At 37.0% G+C, this 24,887-nt stretch overlaps 1 protein-coding gene and 1 long non-coding RNA gene across 4 annotated transcripts in view; both read right to left on the bottom strand.

Annotated features, from left to right (window-relative positions):
- The window catches only part of CPD (carboxypeptidase D), an 82,968-nt gene that overhangs the window by 56,383 nt on the left and 1,698 nt on the right, over window positions 1–24,887 (bottom strand). For all 3 annotated transcript variants that reach the window (XR_015243945.1, XM_086686391.1, XM_086686392.1), the window contains exon 2: window positions 19,564–19,811. Coding sequence is in view for 2 of the 3 variants with exons in the window: in XM_086686391.1 (XP_086542517.1) it covers window positions 19,564–19,811 (248 nt within the window). In the remaining variant the exon portion in view is untranslated. The remainder of the gene's footprint in view (window positions 1–19,563; window positions 19,812–24,887) is intronic.
- Window positions 10,921–16,462, bottom strand: LOC147574151 (uncharacterized). Its single transcript, XR_015243946.1, has 2 exons — window positions 14,156–16,462; window positions 10,921–13,900 (listed from the first exon to the last, which is right to left on the bottom strand). It is a non-coding gene; the product is annotated as an uncharacterized LOC147574151 (long non-coding RNA).

The following is a 24,887-nucleotide window of genomic DNA, read 5'->3' on the forward strand; positions in this document are numbered from 1 at the left end:
CAGGTCACGATCTCGCGGTCCGTGAGTTCGAGCCCCGCGTCAGGCTCTGGGCTGATGGCTCGGAGCCTGGAGCCTGTTTCCGATTCTGTGTCTCCCTCTCTCTCTGCCCCTCCCCTGTTCATGCTGTGTCTCTCTCTGTCCCAAAAATAAATAAAAACATTGAAAAAAAAAATTTAAAAAGTTTATTTTCTTATTTTTATTTTTTAAATTTTTTTTAATGTTTATTTATTTTTGAAAAAGAGACAGAGTGAGAGGCGGAGGGGCAGAGAGAGAAGGAGTCACAGAATCCGAAGCAGGCTCCAGGCTCCGAGCTGTCAGCACAGAGCCCGACGCGGGGCTTGAACTCATGGAGTGTAAGATCATGACCTGAGCTGAAGTCAGACGCCCAACCTACTGAGCCACCCAGGCGCTCCAAAAAAGTTTATTTATTTATTTATTTATTTATTTATTTATTTATTTATTTATTTATTTATTTATTTATTTTTTCAACGTTTTTTATTTATTTTTGGGACAGAGAGAGACAGAGCATGAACGGGGGAGGGGCAGAGAGAGAGGGAGACACAGAATCGGAAACAGGCTCCAGGCTCCGAGCCATCAGCCCAGAGCCCGACGCCGGGCTCGAACTCACGGACCGCGAGATCGTGACCTGGCTGAAGTCGGACGCTTAACCGACTGCGCCACCCAGGCGCCCCAAAAAGTTTATTTTTTGAGACAGAGAGAGACAGAGCATGAGCAGGGGAGGGGCAGAGAAAGAGAGGGAGACATAGAATCTGAAGCAGGCTCCAGGCTTCGAGCTGTCAGCACAGAGCCCAATGCAGGGCTTGAACCCACGTACCGTGAGATCATGACCTGAGCTGAAGTTGGATGCTTAACCGACTGAGCCACCCAGGTGCCCCCCAAAATAAAATTTTTTAAAAAGTAAATAAAAATTAAAATAAGACTTCAAGAAAAGAAACTATATCTAGCAGCATCCAATCCCACAAAGCACACACTATAGCCATTTTTAAAAATCATATAACACTAAAAACAATCCAAAACTAAAGGTCAGATTCACGGAGACAAAATTCTTTTTGTAGGTCCCACAGATTTGAGAAAATATTACAGTGAATGTACCTAACTGTAACACATCTTTGTCAAGTTAATGTTAGCTTCACAGCATAGAATCTAGTGGAAACACAAAATGTGAATTAAATCTTGGCATACATTCCCCAAATGTTCCTTTGATAAGACACTAACAGAAAGCCATGTAAAATAGTATTGGAAATAAAAGGATGACTATACTACATTAGAAAAATTCAAAAATCAATTCCTTTCCCATATTTTAGCAATAATCAGAAAATATAATGGAAAAAAAAGATTTCAGCAACAAAACCCATAATACATATAGGATTAAATGTAATAAAATACATAATCAATAAGTTAATGTAAAATTTTACTGAGGGATGTAGATTTCACACTTCTAGATAGGAGGCTTATACAGATATCAATTTCCCTGAAATTAATATACAAATATTACTCAGAAAAATAGATTCTTATTGGGACTGAACAAAATGATTTAGAATCTGAAAAAATAAATGGATGACAACATCCAAAAACCTTCAAAAATAAGAATGATAATAGGGACTTGTATTGCCACATATTAAGATATAAAACCATACTTACTAAAGCAGTGCATTAAGATCAAAATAAATGGACCAATGGAACAAATTAGAAAGCCCAGTAACAGAAACAAAAGAATTTGCAACGTGATTAAAGACACATTTAAAACCAGTGGGGAATGAATTAGTTGGCAACTGTTACATGAACAACTGATCAACTATGTGACAAAAAATATAGGTGAGTTTAGCTCATATCATACCAAATAAACTCTTAAACTCATATGGAATTTGATGTAAAAGTGAAACCACAGACAAAACTAGAAGTTAACATAAATATTTTTATACTTTCAGGATGAGGAAAGTCTTTCTAAGTATGACAGCAAAGTAGTAGGAAAGCATAAAAGGAAAAAAATGATAGATTTAACTAGCTAACAATTGTAAAATATTTGTTGATTCAAAAACTACCTTTACAACCATTTAAAAAAGAAACTAAGAAAAAAAATCCATAAAAATAAAGGGAGTATAGAACATTCCTGGGTAACAAATGAATAATTATGTGTATAGAATCTTCAAAAAAGGCACAACCTTAACACAAAAATGTCTTTTCCAGGAATTTATTCCAAGATAATTGCTATGGGGAATGAGGACTGTAGTGTTTAAACTGAAGGAGAGGGGCATCTGGGTGGCTCTGTCAGTTAAGCATCCAACTCTTGATTTTGGCTCAGGTCACAATCTCACACTTTTTGAGTTCAAGCCCTGTGTTGGGCTCTGTGCTGACAGAGCAGAGCTTGCTTGAGATTCTCTCTCTCCTTCTCTCTCTCTGCCCCTCCCCTGCTTATGCTCTATCTCTCTGTCTCAAAATAAATAAACTGAAAAAAAAAATTAAAATAAAAATAAACAAATTGAAGGAGAATAACACTGGAAACAACGTGAATGCTCAAAAGTGGTGGATCAGTTTATAAATTATCATATAAAATGGGCTACTATGCTACTAGTTAAGGTGTGGCAGACACACATTTATGGGAATGATATTTACCATGTAATAACAAAAAAAAAAGGCTATAAAACAGCATATGGAGACAAATCTTTTTGCATGATACTTTAAATTCTACTCTTTGAAACATACAGAGTTTCTCAGTTCCTCTATACTCAAGTACAAGTTAACTGATTCAAAACAATTTTGACAATCTCTCTAACCAACAAGCTCCTTTACAGTTGTTTTTTTTTAAAGTTAGGTTTATTGAGGTATGGTTTATATACTGGAAAATTCATCCCTTTTAAGTATACAGTTACATGAATGTGTACATTCATTAAGGTACACATTCATGTAACTGTATACTCCACCACAATTAAGATACAGAACATTTGTATCATCCCAGAAAGTTCCCTTCTCTCAGCACCAATCTAATTTCTTTGCCTATATTTTTGTCTTCTCCAGAATGTCATATAAATGAAATCATATAGTGTAAAGCCTTTTGTATCAGACTTCTTTCACTCAGCACAATGCCTTTGAGAATCATTTATGTTGTTGCATATATAAATTCTCCTTTTTATTAGACTATGTATTCCACTGCAAGGATGTAGTACAATTTGTTTATCCATTCACATGATGGGTATTTGAGTTGTTTTCAGTTTTGCTTATTATGAAGAGTTGTGTATAGACCTTACTGTGGGCATATAATTGCATGTTTTTTGGATAAATATCTAGGAGTGGCATCGCTGAGTCATACAGCAAATATAAGTTTAACTTTATGAGAAACTATCAAACTGTTTTCCAAAGTGGCTGACCATTTCACATTCCTACCAGCCATGCATGAATGTTCCAGTTGTTCTTCATTCTCATCTAACAAACTGCTCAAGCAACTGGTCAGACTTTTTCACTTTAAGTATTCTAGTAGGTGTGCTGTGGGATCTCATTGTGGTTTTAATTTGTAATTTCCCTGACAATGAATGATACTGCATATCCTTTCATGTCTTTACTTATCATCTATACTGGGAGACCTTAGAAACTAGGGGCTGTTGGTAGTACTGTATAGAGGAGGGACCTTAAGAAAGGGATCCCATAAAGTTGTCTATGAATCCCTGGGCTCAATCCTGAACAGCACATGAGTGGGCATGCCCCTAAAAAGCATACCAAAGGCACTGAGAACTGAATTACAAAACAGACCACTTCCCTGGTCCCACACTGGTCCATGGGAGGTAAGTACACAGAATAGATCTGAACAGAACCACAAAGGCTTTGAAAATTGACATTCAATCACAGCCCACAGGAGGCAAGTCAAAACGTACAACTGAATGCAACTGGGTCACTCACTGCTAAAACAAACAAAGAAATCATCATTTTTAAAAATAAAATGTAACCAAGGTTCAGATTTCATAATGTAAGATCCAAAACGTCGAGCCTATACCCCAACATTATTTGACATTCAGAGAACCAGGAAAATGCATGGGGGCCTGGGTGGTTCAGTCGGTTAAGCCTCCGACCTTGGCTCAGGTCATGATCTCAGTTTGTGACTTCAAGCCGGGCATCGGGTTCTGTGCCAACAGCTCAGAGCCTGGAGCCTGCTTCGGATTCTGTGTCTCCCTCTCTCTCTGCCCCTCCCTGTTCACACTCTGTATCTTTCTCTCTCTCTCAAAAATAAATAAGCACTGGGGCGCCTGGGTGGCGCAGTCGGTTAAGCGTCGGACTTCAGCCAGGTCACGATCTCGCGGTCCGTGAGTTCGAGCCCCGCGTCGGGCTCTGGGCTGATGGCTCAGAGCCTGGAGCCTGTTTCCGATTCTGTGTCTCCCTCTCTCTCTGCCCCTCCTCCGTTCATGCTCTGTTTCTCTCTGTCCCCCAAAAATAAATAAACGTTGAAAAAAAAATAAGCACTTAAATAAAAGAAAAAAGAAAAAAAGAAACGTTAAAGAAAGTTCTTCAGGCTAAAAAGAAATGATACCAGAGAGAAACTTGGGATTTCCAGAATGAAAGAACAACACAAATGGTAAATATCTGGGTAAATAAAATAAACTATTTTTTTCTCTCAAGTTCTTTATGTACAACAGTTGAAAGAAAAAAATCATAACATTGTCTAGTGGTGTTTTCAATGTATATACACATAATACATATGATAACTACAATATAAAGTGGGGGAGGGTAAAGATGTGGTGGTAAGATCTATGCATTCCTGCTGAAGTGGCAAAATACCAATCCTAGGTAGAACTGGAAAAGTTAAGCTGTAAATTGTAATCCTAGAGCAACTACCAAAACAAACAATACAAAGGAGCTATAGTAAAAAAACAAAACAAAAACCACACAATAGATAAAATACTAAACACTCAAAGAATCCCACAGAAGGCAGGAAAGAGGAAGCAGAATTAAAAAATAAAAAAGGGATAAACAGAAAAATAATTTTAAAACTAGGCTTAAATCCAAACATATCAACAATTATATCCAATGTAAATGGTATAAACACACTAGCTAAAAGGCAAATTGTCAAATGATTAAACAAGAGCCAATTAACATGCTGTCCATAAGAAACTCACTTTAAATATAATGGTATAAGCAAGTTAAAAGTAAAAGAATGGAAAAAGATATACTATGCAAACACAAATCAGATGGGAAAATGGAAGGGCTTTATTAATATCAGATAAACTAGACTTTAGAACAAGAAAAAGTGCCAGGGATAAAGAGGGATATCACATAATGATAAAAGGGTCACTTGACCAAGACAACATTACAATTCAACTCCATCACCAACAAAATCTAAATGATATTATAGCATATCCCACCCAACAACAGCAGCATAAACACTCTTTTCAAGTAGAAATGGAACATTCATCAAGACAGACAATATCCTGGGTTGTAAAACAAACTTAACAAATGTAAAAGAACTGAAATCATAACAGGTGTATTCTTTGACATGATGGAATTACATAGAAATCAGTAATAGAAAGCTATATACAGAATATCCTTTTCTTGACAAAATCTTATAAAAGCACATTTTCTTTGAGTCTATAATAAACTATTCTCAGAAAACAACTTATGAGTTGTGATATCTACTGAATCTACCTATTTCTAAACTCATAGGAGCCCTCCAATGTGAATAGTAGCAAAGTAACTTTTACTTGCAAGACAAAAAAAAAAAACCAGATAAATCTCTCCCATCTTTAGAATATCAGAAAGTTTTTATTCACCAATTTCAAAGTTCAGTTTAGAAATTATTTCTTTAAGGGTGACCGGGTGGCTCAGTCGACTAAGTGTCCAACTTTGGTTCAGGGCATGATCTCACGGCTAGTGAGTTTCAGCCCCATGTTGGGCTCTGTGCTGACAGCTCAGAACCTGGAGCCTGCATCAGATTCTGTCTCTGGCTCTCTCTGCTCCTCCCCCACTTGCGCTCACATTCTCTCTCTCTCTCAAATATAAATAAACATTAAAAAATTTTTTTTAATCATCAAAAAACTGGAAGCAAATTAAGATATCAACTGAATTATGAATAACTTAAGAATTTTTTTGCAAGATGCCACAAATAAGCATTATTTGTTATCTGTGTTAAACTTAACATTTATTTTTCCAACACTAAATGTCAAAGACTCTATATAATGAGTAATCTTACTGAGTAGCTGGTTCAGATCCTATCATCTTGATCTTTTCCTCAACAAAAACCTACCTATACAAAGCTAGAGTTCCCTGTAATAGAGAACATCCATTCATCTGGAGATAAGCCTGATGTTACTGACAGCTGCAGCTACTTCCAAATTCAGTAATACATGTGCTTTTTTTTTTTTAAGTGGATGTCATGTGGCTCAACATAGACTAAAGGATTAAATATCAGACTTCAGAACAATATCTTTATGCAGTCAAAAAAAATTTTAATTTGGGGAGTAGAACATTCATTATTGGCATGCCTCAAAGCAATAAAGCACCATACTAATAGTATAAAGGATCTGTTATTTGTCCAACTTATTAACAATCATAAATAAGCAAGCCTCTATTATCCATTCGCCTCTCAGGGGGCTATCGAAACCCTTCAAACTTGTTTACTCAAAACAAAATAATTTGGAAAAATCATGCAACACTTCACATATTTTTAAAACATTTTTTAAAGTTTATTTTTAATTTCGAGAGAGAGAGAGAAAGCGCAAGTGGGGGGAGGGCACAGAGAGGACACTGTGAGAGGACACCATTTGAGTCACCCAGGTAACCCACACTTCACATATTTTTAAGTTGATATCTAAAAGTTTTCATCTTGGGGCTCACTGGGTGGCTCAGTTGGTTAAGCATCCAACTTCAGTTCAGGTCATGATCTCACAGTTCATGAGTTCCAGCTCTGCCTGGGGCTCTGTGCTGACAGCTCAGAGCCTGGAGCCTGCTTCGGATTCTGAGTCTCCCTCTCTCTGCCCCTCCTCCACCTCTTAAAAATAAACATTTAAAAAAATAAAAAAAAATAAAAGTTTTCATCGTAAGTTCAAATAGTTGCAAACAATGTAATTTCCTGGATAGCATAAATTTTTATATTTTTTAAAGTATTTTTTAATGCTTATTTATTTTTGAGAGAAATAGAGAGAGAGAGAGAGAGAGAGAGAGAGAGAGAGAGACAGTATGAACACAGGAAGGGCAGAGAGAGAGGGAGACACAGAATCCAAAGCAGGCTCCAGGCTCTGTGCTGACAGCACAGAGCCCGATGTGGGGCTCAAACTCACAAACTGCGAGATCGTGACCTGAGCTGAAGTCAGATACTTAATCGACTGAGCTACCCAGGTGCCCCTAAATTTTTATATTTTTAAATAAAACTTTTACACTGTATCCAAATAAATAAAAATATAGATTTAATTCCTGGAATCCCTTTTAAAAAATTGTGTGAACATTTCTTTAACATTGGGAATTTTACATCTTCCCTTTTTCTATTTGAGCTTTTATTTCCATTCCACTTCATCCATAGATTATTTGAGCGTGATATACTTGCATGGTTCAAAGTCTTTCACTGATCATCCTATAACACTTCAGTCTATAAATATGTATGTATGTGTATTAAAATTTTCCTTAACATTTTTTTTAATGTTTATTTATTTTTTAGAGAGAGACAGACAGAGCTTGAGCAGGTTAGGGGCAGAGAGAGAGGAAGACACAGAATCTGAAGCAGGCTCCAGGCTCTGAGCTGTCAGCACAGAGCCCGACATGGGGCTCGAACCCAAGAGCCACATAATCATGACCTGAGCCGAAGTTGGACGCTCAACCGACTGAGCCACCCAGGCATCCCTGGATTGATGCTTTTATAATACCATTAAAGTAATCACCAAAAGTCACTTTTGTTTTGGTGCCGTAGAAGTTTGTAAAACTGAGTCAACATACCGTAGTGTGGGGTGCCTGGGTGGTTCAGTTGGTGGAGTGACAGACTTCGGCTCAGGTCATGATCTCACAGCTAATGAGTTTGAGCCCTGCCTTAGGCTCTGTGCTGACAGCTCAGAGCCTGGAACCTGCTTTGGATTCTGTCTCTGTCTCTCTTTGCCCCATCCCAGCTCAGGCACTGTCTCTTTCTCAGGTATAGATAAACATTAAAAAACAAAACAAAACCCAAAACATACCACAGTGTGCTTCACATGGGTAGAAAAGTATGCCTGTGTTCAATCAAGAGGGAGAAGAGGATATGTGATTGAACCCCCACAGCAAGCATCTCTTTCAATTTTTCTAGGAAAGAGTAGGTATGGAAGGCCTGGAAAATTTATTTCCTTTAAAGTTATCAAAACAAACAGGTCTCTTCCTTCTCCCCACACATACCTCAGTTTGAAAACCACTGATTTAGATTACTTCCTCTACTCATAAGGAGAAATGGCAAAGAAAGAAAAAAGGTATAAAGTTTGCTTTTAAACCTACCTACCCAGGCATCTGGCTGGCTTAGTCAGAAGAGTGTGTACCTCTTGATCTTGGAGTCATGAGTTCAAGACCAGTGTTGGGTACAGAGATTAAATAAAGTTTTGAAAACTAAAAAAAAAAAAAAATCCTTACTTACTAATCCAGAGCTTTCTATGCTCAGAAAAAACTGAATGCAATGAACCATAAACCCTATAATGCTCTCATTCCTTTACTTGTATCAAAAAATAAGCCTAAAAGTGTAACCATTAGGAATATGTCCAGTAATACAAATTGTGATCACTACTTATTGTTAACAGGTAGCTAAGTGTTGTGATAGAACAATCAACTCATACCCATTAACCTCCTTCATTTGTCTAACAACAAACTTTCATATGCTTTAAGACACTCAATTCATCTTTACCAAGGAACCAGTCCCTATTACTGTTCTCACTACAGAGAGATCTAGTTCTGTTGGGGGAGGAGAGGTACTTAAAGACATTCAACTCTTCATTCAAAAATGGGACACTCATGAATGACTCACTCTTACGTCATAAGCAGAAAGTCAATAGAAAAAATACAATCAATGCTTCAGTGTTAAGACTTAAACATACCAAGATTTTTTTTTTTTTAACTTGCCTTAGTAGGCCAAACCACAAACTATCAAACTGTATCATACAAGAACCCTATAAATCATTCACAGAAAACAACTGCAATGTATTTTTTTATTAGGACAAGCATTTTAGAGTGTAGGAATAGAGATAGGCAATTTCTTTTTTTTTTTTTTTTCAACGTTTATTTATTTTTGGGACAGAGAGAGACAGAGCATGAACGGGGGAGGGGCAGAGAGAGAGGGAGACACAGAATCGGAAACAGGCTCCAGGCTCTGAGCCATCAGCCCAGAGCCTGACGCGGGGCTCGAACTCACGGACCGTGAGATTGTGACCTGGCTGAAGTCGGACGCTTAACCGACTGCGCCACCCAGGCGCCCCGAGATAGGCAATTTCTACTCTATTTTTAAATTTGGAGCTTACTGTTATTTCTTTAATAAAACTACTTCAAAGGATAGTGAGAAGTTCTCACAACTTTGACATCCGTGAATAATTTCTTTATAGATAGTGATTTATTAAGTGATAATCTTGCACTCCCTGAGATATTTTTAAAAGCTAATGAGCACAGGGCTCCTAAAAAATTTTAAGTGGAACATCTGAGTCAAATGAGTGGAAAAAACAGAGGTTGCTCTTGAAAACAATTTCCCTCACTTTGACCAAATCTTAATTGAACTTAGTCTTTGTATTCTCAGCAACTTTATCTTATGAAAATCTATTTCCTTCACCACTCCCACTGAATATATATTTGCTAATGATATGGTTCTACAAAGTTAAACTAAATTACACAGTCCTGCATCTGTTTTCAGTTTTGTTTCAGTTGGTCAACAGGATCTCCCACACAACTTTTGAACTGCATTTTCCTTCTTTTTTTAAGGTATTTTCCCATCCTCTAGCGCCTGATTTAATTAGAAAAAAGAAGAAAAAGCACATCTAATTTCTAAACATCAGACCTGAAGATTTAGGGACCAAATCCTGAAGTAGTGATTAATGTTTGATTCTCAACCTTCACATAAGTCTATTGCCACATTATAAAATACACAACTGCACAGCTCCTAAAGGTCAGATTTTATATCAGGCTATATTTCAATTTACTAAAGCAAACCCCTGACTCAGGTAGAAGCAAATATTCTGTTTGAGAACAGTTTTACCTTTTTGCTTTCCTTTTAAATCAGGCAGCACTCAGATTAAAAGAGAATGAGAAAAAAAGGAAGAGGTCCAATCAACTCCTTAGTGTACAAGATCAGGTAAGACCAAAAGCATATTTACTAATGCACATTTGACAATCAATAGTATTCTTAAAGCATGAACGATGGACTGAGAATTAATATCTGAACTTCCAGCATTACTTAAAGAAAACATCTCAGTGCAAAACCAGAAGTACATTCACTTTGGAGGTAAAAACAAAAACAAAACAAAACAAAACAAAACAAGAAAACAAAAACCCACCCATCTGCTCATTTATATATGCATTGTTTTATATATATATATATATATATATATATATATATATATATATATATATATATATATATATATTCTAGTTGAATTTCTGGCTCCAGCTCTAAGCAATTAAATTATTCCAGGAAACAATATCAATTCAATTTTCAAAAATCATATATACCGCATATGCTTTCAACATCTCAAAGGTCCTAAATCTCTTTGTCATCTTGATTTCTCTCCCAAGCTCCAGAGCCTATTTCCCAACTGCCCATTGGGTACTTGTAACATCAAGTACCATCCCCAATCTACACTCCTCTCCCTACCTAGAGAGAACACACACACACACTCCACTCCTCCAATTAGTTTTCCCATTTTCATTATCATTCTTATTTTTCCAGGCTCAAAACCTCCAAGTTGTATCTTTGAGTCCTTCTTCTGGACACTCTGTTCTACTGTCTAACTGATGGTCAATCCTGTAATTTTTTTTGTAGTTTCTTATATTCATCCTCCCTTTTCACTCCCACAGAATCCCTCTAGCTAGAGCCCTTATCTCCCAGAAAGACCTTGCCCCAAATAACTGTAAAAACCTCCCTAGTCTTTCTTCCTCTAGCACTCTTTCTGTGCCAATACATTTTGTATAAAAATAACTCCAAATAAATGGTACCACACTGTCCTTATTATCAAATAATTCACACTCTAGCAGAAGACACAAAAACCTATTAACAACATAAATGGATAAACATTATATTGATGGTATTAACAAAAAAAAACCCTGGGAAGGCAAGAGTGATGGTTACTACACTGGAGGTTTCAGGGAACTTACAGGCGAACTAGAGAAAAGCAATCCAGAAAATAGCCAAAAGTTCATATTTTAGGGAAAGGACAAGGAGTACAGGTGTGAAGTAGGAGAGAAGACCAGAAATGTAGGCTTGGGTCAGACTCTGGGACTTGTAGTGTCATAACAATAAGTTTAGACTTGATATTAAAATGTGAAATAAACAAAGGTGTAAGAACGCTTTAGGTTTTTGTAGGTTTGCTACTTTGCTTGTAATACATAATTTTAAAAACAAAGTAATACGAGCGCTAATAGAACCAGACACATCTTCCATAAGTGTAACTCGTGGTAAATTACCTACCCTCTACACTTCAGATTAGTAAAGACTCTGCGTGAAAATTAGACGTGAGGACAGTATTCTGTACATGTTCATTAGGTCAGGTTGATTTATTTATGTTATTTAAATCCACTGTGTCCTTACTGATATTTTTGTCTTTGTGACCCAACAAATACGGAGAGAAACATGTTTAAAACCTACTATATTTACGAATTTGTCTATTCTTAATATCAGATATTGCATTTTTTTCAGTTTTACACTATTTGATTCTTTTTTTGTTTCAAACAGATTCTGATTTTCTGGTGTCATATGATTAACCCATAATGCCCTGGGTTTTCATTTTTGTTTTGCTTTTTGTGTATTTATTTGAGTATAGTTGACACAAAATGTTACATTAGTTTTAGGTGTACAACACAGTGATTTGGCAAGTTTATACATTATGCTGTGCTCACCACAAGTGCAGCTACCATCTATCCCGATACATCTCCATTATGACATCATTGACTGTATTCCTTATGCTGTGCGTTTTATTCCTATGACTTTTTCTTTCTATAACTGGAAGACTGTATTGCCCATTCACTTCACCCACTTTGCTCAAGTCTCACCCTCCTCCCCTCTGATAACCATCAGTTTGTTCTCTGTATTTATAGATTTGATTCAGCTATTTGTTTAGTTATTCATTCGTTTGTTTGTTTAGATTCTGCTTATGAGTGAAATCACATGGTATTTGTCTTTCTCAGTCTGCCTTATTTCCCTGAACGTAATACCCTCTAGGTCCACCCATGTTGTCTCAAATGGCACAAATGCATCCTTTTCTAATGGCTGTGTAATATTCCATTGTGTATATACATACACATACCTATATGTATACACATACACACACACACACCCCACATCTTTCTTATCCATTTGTCTATTGATGGACACTTAGGTTGCTTCCATCTCTTGGCTATTGTAAATACCACTGCAATAAACATAGGGATGCGTGTATCTTTCCAAATTAGTGTTTTTATTTTCTTTGGGTAAATACCCAATAATGGAATTATCGGATTATATGGTATTTCTATTTTTAACTTTTTGAAGAACCTCCATACTGTTTTCTACAGTGGCTGTACCAATTTACATTCCCACCAACAGCGCACCAGGGTTCCCTTCTCTCCACATTTTTACCATAATGCCCTGTTTAATGACGCAGAAAATGCTCCTCAAGAATAAGCTTTTCAGTTCATTTTTGGAGCAAATATAACTTTCACGCCATTCAAAACAATTTGGTAATTGTTTTTCCCATGTTTTTCCCTTTCCACCAGCAATCTACTTCAAGCCAAATATACCTCAATATTTAGAGTACATCAATGCTGCTCAGTCTGACCTCCCCTTTATGCAAAGAATACTTGTCCACATGATCAAAGATGTTTATACTCAAAAAAAAAACTGAATTTCTTACGTTATATGCTATCTGGTCACACTTCATAACTCTCTGCCCATAAAAGGAGAAGGGGAAAAAAGTCTGAAATAAAGTATAAAAGGAGAAAGAAAAAAGTTTGATAAATCCACACAACATTTTCTTCTTCCAGAGGAGAAAAAAATTCATAATTACCAGTTTGAAAAGACTCAGTCCCAAGTTAATAGTGGTTCAAAAAGACGTAAGTATAAAGCCTCTGGCAGCTGGCTTAATTAATCATAGAATGCATAGACTCACATGAACACAAGCAGGCCTGACAATATTTCTGACCAATTTCCTATCTCAGCACTCATTCAAATAACACAGAAAACAATCTAAAAGTAAGTCATTTCAGATAAACATGTATGGCTTAGTCCTCACTGGAAATGGCTGACATATAAACAAGACAGGGCAAAATAAAAAGCCTAAATAGTAAATTACCACATGCAATTTATAAGGTGTTTTGTTCCTACTTAGAATTTGAAAATAAATCAACTTTACCATAGAGTGACCAAAAACAATGCATTTTTAAACTATAGGCCATGACCCATTTGTGGATTGTGAAATATAGAAGTAGGTTCAGATAAGCATTTTTTGTTTAATGAGCTGGTAGAGACTGGAAAACAACAATACCAGAATATGCCACAAAGTTAACTATTGTTTCATGAAATGTTTCAATTTTATACATATATGGAATGTATTTAAATGACTGAAAGGTATTTTACATTGTAGGTCACAATAAAAAAAAAAAAAAAAAAAAAGTCTGAAAAATACAGATCTCGGATCTACCAGTAAGACAAGCTTATTTTCTCAGAGTGGGAACGAAACTAGGAGGAACAGTTTTATAAATTTTTGTAAGATTATCTCATCTAAAGATCATCTAAGATTTTATTTTTTTTATTTTTTTATTTTTTTAATGTTTTTAACGTTTATTTATTTTTGAGACAGAGAGAGACAGAGCATGAACAGGGGAGGGGCACAGAGAGAGGGAGACACAGAATCTGAAACAGGCTCCAGGCTCTGAGCTGTCAGCACAGAGCCCGATGCGGGGCTCAAACCCACGGACCGTGAGGTCATGACCTGAGCCGAAGTCAGACGCTTAACCGACCAAGCCACCCAGGCACCCCAAGATCATCTAAGATTTTAAATAACTGTGTACTCATTTTTCAGGTGCTGAGAATTCACTTATTCAAAATTCAAAAAAGGCTTATTTTTTCCCTTCTATAGACCAGGCATAGTTCTATGAGCTAGAAATAGAAAATTGAAAAAATCAAGTCCTGCCCTCATGAAGTTTAAATTCTACCAGAGAGAAGTTAGCCATTGTGCCAGCTGCTAGGCTCAGTGCTTTACATACATTCTCACTTGGGCCTCATAATACTATGAGGTAGATAGTATTTATCCTCATTTTATATATGCGGGAAATGAGGCTTAGAGAAATTACTTAACTTGTCCAAGATCTCTCTTCTTTTCTCTCTCTCTCTCTCTCTCTCACACACACACACACACACACACACACACACACACACACACACTCATATGTGGCTAGTCAATAGTAGAGCTGGAATTCAAACTCAAGGCATCAGGATTCCAAAGCTCTACCCTTAGCCACTATACTACTCTGCCTTCTAGAGTTCTTCTATTGGCAAGAAAATGAAATGTAACAGCATTCTGCCCAAGTAAATTTCTAAAAGCTACATCAAAGGGTGGCTTTTGATCATATAATTTCAATTATAGGTGGTCTGGGGTTACATGCCCTCTTAAAAATTTTATAAGTTGAAAGAAGTCAAGTCTTAGAAGTTGACCTAGAACTACAATTCAGTTTCATCAGTTTGCTTTGGAATAAACATATTAAACCATCAGATGATTTGTATGTCTTCTTAACTGTTTAGAAAGAAAATAAGAATGGTAGACAAAAGGCATACAAATCAGCACACTGTGGTTAAAAAAAAAAAAAGTAAGCCTGTTCCATGAATAAGTTCAGCTTAGGCTCTCACAATAACAAGGCTTTAGCAGCAGAGCATGACTATTCATTGAGAGGCCTTATTAGGAGAGTCATTCCCTAGAGGGATCCTGCAGGTCTAAGAGACATGTTGAGAGAAGCAAGGCCCACCCCCCTAGTCAGCTAGACCTGCTGAGTCAAGCCCCACAACCAAGGTGAAGGTGGTGGGGCCAGATGACCCCATACCTCATACTTCTAATACACTGCCTGATCTTGAGAGCAGAAATTGTTTCTGTTTTGCTCCCATCACCTAATACAGTATATGGGATGTGGCAGAGACTCAGTAAATATTTGCTAAAAGAATAAATGATATTGTACAAGTTATTTCCTCTCTGGGGTCTTGATTTCCTATAAAGCAAAAGGATTGGAATAGATCAATATATTCACTTTTAGCCGTAAAAGCGTATACCTCCTTGGGCTAGAATTTCTAAACACATCATAAGGCATCGGTAAAATTACTCCAGGACATCCGGGTCTGAATATATGCCTAGTCACAAGGTTTCACAACATCTTACTCACTGCAGTCCTGTGGAAGATAAACAAAATTAATCTGCCCTGTTGAAACTCCCAAAATTGCTCAGTATTATTGGAGTAGGAAGAAAGATATGCTAGTTGTTGTAGAAATAATAGAAAATATGTCTGACCATCCAGCTAGAGAAGGAGGAAAGTTGATATTCATAAAAACAATAATAATGGCAGCAGCAAAGTTTAACTTCTTTAGATGTTTGAAGAATCAGGAAAATCTCATATCTGGTTTCTCCAAATAATCTTACTTACTGTGAAGGCAGCACCCTTGTTTTTTTTAATAGTATAACACAGATTTACCATCCTCGATCATCAACTAGAAATTATTTTCTAATCATTTATGATTTTCTCCAAAAAAGAAAAGTAAATTATTTTTAGCACATTATTTTAAATGATATCTCAAATTAATGAAGCAACTGGACTACATCTTAATACCCCCAGTTCCTGAACAGGCTTTATTAAATATGTTTGCTGAAGATTGAAATGGGATTAAACATCAAACTATGTCCCTTATCTATAAAAAAAATTTAAATGGTTTTCAAATCACCTGTAGTTGTTACGGGCAGAAATGGCTTCTAATTATTTTAAACCTCTTTATGGATGTTTGTTACACACAAGAAACATTGGTAGAAACTGTAGGGGAATCAAAACACTCTAGAAAGTATCAAGTCCTCAAACTTAGGACCCAATTTGGGTAAACACTGCTTGACCTAAAAAGTCAAAGAATAATACAAAGTTTTAAATAAAGGCACATTAAAAGAAATATCATAAGACACTTTATAATGTGACTAGTGGCCAATAAAAAAGTAAGGAAGAGCTAACAAGGCATTTTACCATGTGCAGATTCTAAGAGGAGAAAATGTTTTTACACATGACATTTCCATGAGTTAACTTCTTCCTTCTGTTTAGTCTTTTTTTTTTTTTTTAATTTTTTTTTCAATGTTTTTTATTTATTTTTAGGACAGAGAGAGACAGAGCATGAACGGGGGAGGGGCAGAGAGAGAGGGAGACACAGAATCAGAAACAGGCTCCAGGCTCTGAGCCATCAGCCCCAGAGCCTGACGCGGGGCTCGAACTCACGGACTGCGAGATCGTGACCTGGCTGAAGTCGGACGCTTAACCGACTGTGCCACCCAGGCGCCCCCTTTCTGTTTAGTCTTAATTAATCTAAGAGTTTATAAAAACAAAAAAGTTATTATTCAAAGGACACAAAAAGTTTAAAAAGCACAATAGCTGTTTACATAACATTTAAAAAGAAGGTAAACAAGCTTACTTTAACAACTCTTTTAAAAATAATATTCCATGGAAAATAAGAACCCTTGCATATTACTGGTGGGAATGTAAAATGGTACAGCCACTGTGGTAAACAATTTGGTGGTTCCTTAAAGCTCAACAGAAAATTACTATATGACCCAACAATTCCATTCTTTTTTATTTTTTTTTTTTAAATTTTTTTTTCAACGTTTTTTATTTATTTTTGGGACAGAGAGAGACAGAGCATGAACGGGGGAGGGGCAGAGAGAGAGGGAGACACAGAATTGGAAACAGGCTCCAGGCTCCGAGCCATCAGCCCAGAGCCCGACGCGAGGCTCGAACTCAGGGACCGCGAGATCGTGACCTGGCTGAAGTCGGACGCTTAACCGACTGCGCCACCCAGGCGCCCCACCCAACAATTCCATTCTTGAGTACACATCCAAAAGATTTGAAAACAAGGACTTAAACAGATACTTGTACACCAGCATCCACAGCAGCATTATTCACAATAGCTAAAAGGTAAAAACAATCCAGTGTCCATCAATAGATGAATGGAGGGGCACCTGGGTGGCTCAGCTGGTCAGGGGTCCAACTCTTGGTTTTGGCTCAGGTCATGATCTCACTGTTCATGAGATTGAGCCCCACGTCAGGCTCCATGCTGACAGCACAAAGTCTGCTTGGGATTCTCTCTCTGCCCCTGCCCTGCTCACGCTCTCTTCCTCTCTCTCAAAATAAACAAACAAACTTGAAAAAATAGATGAATAGATAAATGAAATGGGGTATATACATACAATGGAATATTTCTCCGTCATAAAAAAAGAATGAAGTTTTGATACATGCTACAAAATGGATGAACCTTGAAATCATCATATTAAATGAAATAACCCAGATGCAGGACATTATATGATTCCAGTTATATGAAATATCTAGAATAGGCAAATTCACAGAGATAGGAGATTAGAAGGCAATGGAGAATTATGACTTAATAGTTACCAAGTTTGTTTGGGGTGATGAAAAAGTTTTGTAAGTAGGCAGTGGGGACATGGTTGTGCAACACTGTGAATGTAATTAATGCCACTTAATTCTATATGTAAATATGGTTCAACTAACAAATTTTATGTGTTATATATGTGTGTGTGTTCAACCACAATTAAAAAAACATTCTACGATTGGGGCGCCTAGGTGGCTCAGTCAGTTAGATGTCTGATTTCATCTGAGGTCACGATCTTGTGGTTTGTGACTTTGAGTCCTGCATCAGGCTCTGTGCTGACAGCTCAGAGGCTGGAGCCTGCTTCAGATTCTGTCTCTCTCTCTCTCAAAAATAAACATTAAAAAATTTTTTTGTAAAAAGTCCACGGTTGGGGCGCCTGGGTGGCGCAGTCGGTTAAGCGTCCGACTTCAGCCAGGTCACCATCTCGCGGTCCGCGAGTTCGAGCCAAGCGTCAGGCTCTGGGCTGATGGCTCGGAGCCTGGAGCCTGTTTCCGATTCTGTGTCTCCCTCTCTCTCTGCCCCTCCCCCGTTCATGCTCTGTCTCTGTCTGTCCCATAAATAAATAAAAACGTTGAAAAAAAAAATTAAAAAAAAAAGTCCACGGTCACCTCACAGATTAAAATATAAAAGGAAAATGTGCCCTTATCTAAAAATGGAGAGAACTGGTAGTCATTCCATTAACTAAGATGTCCACCATGGCCACATGGCACACACACACTTTATGTGCATCCTGATGTGATGTGATCTATATAATAGTCTTGCTGGAAAATTTGACCAGATCTACAATATGGGATGTTCTACAGTACAAGAACCTGAAAAGCCTGAACTCTTCAAAGGATTCACCATCATTACGAAAAGAGAGTATTGATATAACAGCTCTAAATTGGGGAAACTATAAAAACACAAGAGCCAAATGCAATGCTTGAACCTTGATTGGATCTGATCTGATCTGGAAGCAAAGGAGCTATATAGGATATGTGGGGAATAATAAAGGAAATTTGACTTATGGACAGAATATAGGATGGTAGTACTGAATTACTGTCTTTAAAAAAAAAGTTTTTAATGTTTATTTTTGAGAGAGTATGAGTGGGGGAAGGGCAAAGAGCGAGAGAAACAGAATCTGACGCAGGCTCCAGAGCCTGATGTGGGGCTCAAACCCACAAACCATGAGATCATGACCTGAGCCAAAGTTGGACACTCAACCAACCGAGCTACCAAGGCGCCCCCTGAATTACTATTGATCTCTCAGTTAACAGTAATGATAATATGGTTGTACACAATACTGTTTCTGTGCTTGGAAAATACATGCTGAGGTACTTACAGGTGAAGTATTAAGGAATCTGCCACCTATTTTTGGATGGTTTGGCAAAAGAGAATGTGTGGGAGGAAAGGACGGGAGAGGTGGAGCATTTAGGGTAAGATAACAGATGGGGAATTTAAATGAAGGATATACAGGCTTTCACTGCAGTGTTTCAATGTTACTGGGGATTAAAAATTTCAAAATAGAAAAAGGAGATTTTTAAAAATTAGAATTCTTCAAATTTTCCTCTTTTCCACTCAGAGTATACATAAGAAAGCTAAATGAGGGGTACCTGGCTGGCTCAGTTGGTACAGCATGCCACTCTTGGTCTCAAGGGGTCATGAGTTCAAGCCCCATGTTGGGCGTAGAGCTTACTTAATTTAAAAACAAAAGAAAAGAAAGAGGAAGGAAGAAAGCTAAATGAACAAGGGGGAAAAGATAGCAAATTCAGGCCTTTCCATACCTTCCACGTCATACCAGTGTGCGCCGTTTGTGATCCCATCTTTGAAAGTTTCGTCTTCATCTCCTGGACAATGAGGTGCACCAGTTTTCATTATGGGATGGTTTGATGCGTAGGCTTTTGCCAAGTATTTAAAGACTTCATCATCTGAGGTTTTGCTATAGATTCCAGTGGCCTTATGTTCTGGAGAATCATCAAAAGGATAGCTTGCTACCACAGAGCCACCATGCAGATTTCCAGAAAGCACAAACCTTTGAAAACAACCAAATCATGTATCACCAAAAAAAAAAAAAAAAAAAAAAGGCACAGAAAATGCCACGTATTTAAAAATTCTACATTTTTCATAAATGAACTCAGGTATCTCTCTTAGAGACCCAGAAGACAACTCTATCAGCTATTACAAGCAGAACAACCAAAAAAGAAAATGAAAGAAAGCATCATCAATTTAACAAATTTTAGTCCAATGGTTTTTGTAATTCAACTTAACCTCAATCAACTTTAAAGAATTTTCCCACCATTAAAAAATTAGCTGAATCACAGTGTAAATTAACGTTTCAGAAGACATCTTATTCAGGGAATTCAAATTTGGCGTTAGGTTGAACAATATGAACTTCCAAGTATTCAGTCACTTTTTGAGCTACAAAAGTGGCAATTTCATGTAGTTCAACCTAAGACTTGTATTTTGTAACATGTTAACATTGTAGAAAACATGGCTTCTATAAATAAATACTTGTTGAATACATGAGTTACGTTAGTAACTTTCATGATTTTTTATATTTACTACCCAAAAATGTTTCAGGTAGGAAGTCTAATTTAAAACAGGATGTGTTTTGCCTCACTCCAGTTTCACAATATACTGAATACTAAATTCACATTTTCAAAAGAGAAGCCACAGTTGAGAAGACTGGGGGTGGGGAGAACCTGATACAGTGAGCTGCTTTCAGAGAAAAACAATATAGCACATAAAAGATTAGTCCTCCATTGCGTCACCATAGAAGCAGCTCTAAGCCCAATGTTTCTGATTGGCCCACTAAAAAATAAACTGACATGCAGACAGGGCTGCTCCCATAAAAGAAACATTTTTTTTTTATGTTTCTACTTCTAAGCGAACCAATTTATAATTTGGTGAAATTTATAGATACTGAAATACTGAAGAACTCCTTTTATGGTGAAAGCTAGAGGCAAAAACATGCTCAAGTCCTATTTATACATCTGTCTCTCATGTAACAGTTTAAACTATTACTGTGAGTACAGATTAAACACTCTCCTTTTGGCCCTCTAAACTGGATTTTCTTGCTTCTGCCTTTTCGTGGCTGAAATGAACTGACCTACAGAAGTTCTATATATAACATTTCATTGCTTCAAAGAAAATCAGATCTATCATATGTCTAATTTGAAAGGTTATTTTAAGTATCATCAATACCATCCCAGAGAATATAAAAAAGTGAAAATTACTGGTAACACAGAATCTGGTCATCAGAAGACAGAACTTAGCCAATGAAAACAGTGATTAAATACTAGAATAGACTATGAAAAGAGACTAGTTAAAAACTAATATAATTATTATTAGCAACCTTCCAGACACCAGAGGATGCCATTTGGAGTAGCAGCAATAGCACAAGCTCTGGAGCCAGGCAAATATGGGGGAGAACATTCAGTCTCCCAGACGTGTCACTAACCAGCAACAAAATATGATCAGAAGTTACTGCCTCTAAACTCATTGAACCCCAGTTTCTCTCTCATCTGTAAAATGGGGATTAATGCTACCTGCTTCCCAGGATTGTTATAAGAATTAACACACATACAACACCTTCCAGCACAACAGCTTTATATCCTCTGCTCAACAAATGTTCATTCCTTTGGAGCTATCTAACATCCTAGTGACTAGGGAATCACTGCCTTCAGGCTTTCATTTTATTCCCCACTACCAATGCTAGCCCTTGGGTGACAGAATAATATAGAAACAAAACCTAAGTATATATTCTAACATTCTAATTCCATTCTACCCATCTGGCACCCACTGCTAAGGTATTATCAATTTACTTTCTGATACGTATGCCTTAAATACTTTAAGTGCTTTTCTCTGCCCCTCTGATTTTGGGAGAGTTACAAGAAGCCTAGCCTAGTTCAGGCAATCCATTCAGCAACAAATTTTAAGTGTCAACTATGTGCCCTATTCTAGGCCCTAGAGAATAAATCAGTGAACAATCATAAAAATGCCCTCATGGCATTCATTCTAGTAAAATAAAATGGATAACTGCATATTCGAAATAAGTGAAGTATGTTGTTTTAATTGTATATTTTTCAATTAAAACTTTAAAGTCCAAGATTCTTGGGGCACCTGGGTGGTTCAGTCAGTTGGGTGTCCAACTTCGGCTCAGGTCATGATCTCAGTTTGTGAGTTCAAGCCCAGCATCGGGCTCTGTGCTGACAGCTCAGAGCCTGAAGCCTGCTTCAGATTCTGTGTCTCCCTCTCTCTCTGTCCCTCCCCTGCTTGTGCTCTGACTCTCTCTCTCTCTTTCTCTCTCTCTCAAAAATAAACAAACATTAAAAAAAATTTAAAGTCCAAGATTCTCTATTAAATGCAGTTTTCACTGTTTGGCATTTTTTTTGCAATGCTTTTCAGAAATATTAAAATGGCCTAACCACGGCCTGGGTGGCTCAGTCGGTTAAGCGGCCGACTTTGGCTCAGGTCATGATCTCATGGTCCGTGAGTTCGAGCCCCGCGTCGGGCTCTGTGCTGACAGCTCAGAGCCTGGAGCCCGTTTCAGATTCTGTGTCTCCCTCTCTCTCTGACCCTCCCCCGTTCATGCTCTGTCTCTCTCTGTCTCAAAAATAAATAAACGTTAAAAAAAGAAGAGGCCTAACCAAATACTTGTAGAACAAAATATTTGCAATCTACTTGAGCGATAAAATTCACTTATTAGATCTTCCTTATTTTACTTACGTAGTCTTAAAAGTATGAATGCTACTCTTATAAGGATTTCAAGACAAAGTGATACCTATTACAGTAGCTAGAAATTTACCGCTTTTAGTCTTTATCAAACCAACTTTGCATGTCAATCCAATTTATTTGAAAGGTATTTTATGGCTCCATTCAAATCATTTCTTTTAAGTGTTTTTCATACTTGACTTTAGTATCATATATTATTTCTTGCATAAGATTTAAAGTAGCTGCTAAATATAAATATTATAAACAAGAATCTATAGATATTTAAAAGTTAATCTCTAAGTTAACTCTGTTATGCTTTCCGGATAACCCTATAACTTTTAAAAATTAAGAGGACTTGAGTCTGATAAACTAAATTCTCAAGATTCAGGAAACTGTACACATAATACAAGCTCCTCAAAAGTAAACTGTACCCACCCCCAGCAATAAGATAATGCTTTTCACAAACATACCAAATAATCATTTATATGCTAATCTCCTATATAAGTCTAAGCAGGTATATTTAATTAAAGAAGCCTAGTGTGCTTTCAAAAATGGGGGTGAAGAAAACTATAAAATCTTTATTTTAATAATGGGGTTAAAACCTTGTATATTTTCCTAAGTATATGTGTCAATTACCAATAATACAAAAATACCTATTGGATGAAGTATAAAGTGAAACAAAGAAAATTCACTTTCTTAAGCAGACGGAAATAAGTGTTAAATTCTTATATATCCAAAATAGCAACAAAAATCTATTTCTATTATAGCTAGGTGAGTAGCATATCAAGAAGTTACTCGGGGTGCCTGTGTGGCTCAGTCGGGTGAGCATCTGACTCTTGATTTCAGCTCAGGTCATGATCGCACAGTTCCTGGGATGGAGCCCTGCATAAGGCTCTGCTCTGTGCTGACAGCACAGAACCAGCTTGGGATTCTCTTTCCCTTTCTCTCTGCCCCTCCCCCTGTGCTAGCTCTCTCTCTCTCTCTCTCTCAAAATAAATAAACTTTAAAAAAATTACTCAAATGATTTCAGAAAATACACTGAAAAAGGTAATTTTCCCATAGAGACTAATGTGTTCAGTTCTTAATTTTCCAATTCATAAAGCTAACTCTAAGCATCATCTCAAATTGTGTGTGTGCTTGTGTTTTTCATTTTATTCACATATCTGTGTCCTTTATTATTATCATTAAAGAGTATGCATTTTGAGTTGATATTTGAAAGCTGAAGATGGATAGATGTACTTTTCATGTACACCCTATGTAGGTAGTCACCTACTTTCCCTTCTGATGAGAGTTATGTGTTTGAAACCTGGTTGGGTACGATCAGGATAGTCCATAGCCACAGAACAAAATGACTTTCTGCATAATACCAACAAACACAGATGAACTCAAAATCGTCACAAGCTCCAATCATTGAACTAACCAGCCCAAACCACAACTTATAATTGTTAAATACTGTAATATGAAAAAGTTAACCAGGGAGCAAATTTCTGGCTCCACGTTTTAAAGTTTAAAGCTTTTTGTATAGCCTCAAGGTGACTTGCACCAAGGCAAAGCTCATTTTCATTTCTGGTCACCCACCGCAGAACTAACACTGAAGAGAAAAATCTCATCATGGAATTCATATCATATCTGCAAGGGTCATGACGGGGCGTTTTCATTTAAGCAATGCAAACAATGCATTTGATATATCATCTCAGAAAAGCCTCAGCCACCCCAGCTTCTGACAACAAGATATATATATTAAAGTCATGTTTCTTAGGTAAATGTTCAGAGATCATGACATGGTTATCTTTAAAAGAAAAAAAAATCTTCCCAGAATATATGTGAAGTTAAATATCTACAAGGGAGCTCAAAAGGAGGAGTAAAGTCAAAGGTGGAAGATAAAAAAAAAAAAAAAAAAAAAAGTAGGATTGTCATAATGCCTATGAATTTTCTAGGTCTGCTATACGTACTGAAATCTTATAGAAGCGAGGATTCCCACAGAGAAACTTCTCTGTTCATTATTACCTTTATTGTATCTGTCACTTAGAAATCTTCAAATCAAGACGGCAAGTAACTGTTTATTCACAAGCCTTATGAAAGACACAAAAATGGGGATATGCTGGCAAAGCTGATGCTTGAAAAGGGAAGAAGTACATGCTCACTCCAGACATTATTCCATCTGGAGTAAGTTCTCTCTCCTTTTATTCCTCCCCTCCTCCTTTTTGCTGAAAATCCTACTCATCTCTCAAGACGCAGTTCAAGTTCTACCTCTTCCACAGAGGATCCTTATTATTGCAGCCCACACACATTTTGCCAGTAGGAACAATTCCTGTAAAGTTTAACTGGGTATATAAACACACCTCATATGTATTTATAATATTCTCTTGTTACACACTATTTTCTTGAGGTCCTC

This window comes from Puma concolor, chromosome E1, assembly GCF_028749965.1.
Source record: "Puma concolor isolate L17-30 chromosome E1, mPumCon1.1.hap2, whole genome shotgun sequence".
NCBI classification, from domain to species: domain Eukaryota; kingdom Metazoa; phylum Chordata; class Mammalia; order Carnivora; family Felidae; genus Puma; species Puma concolor.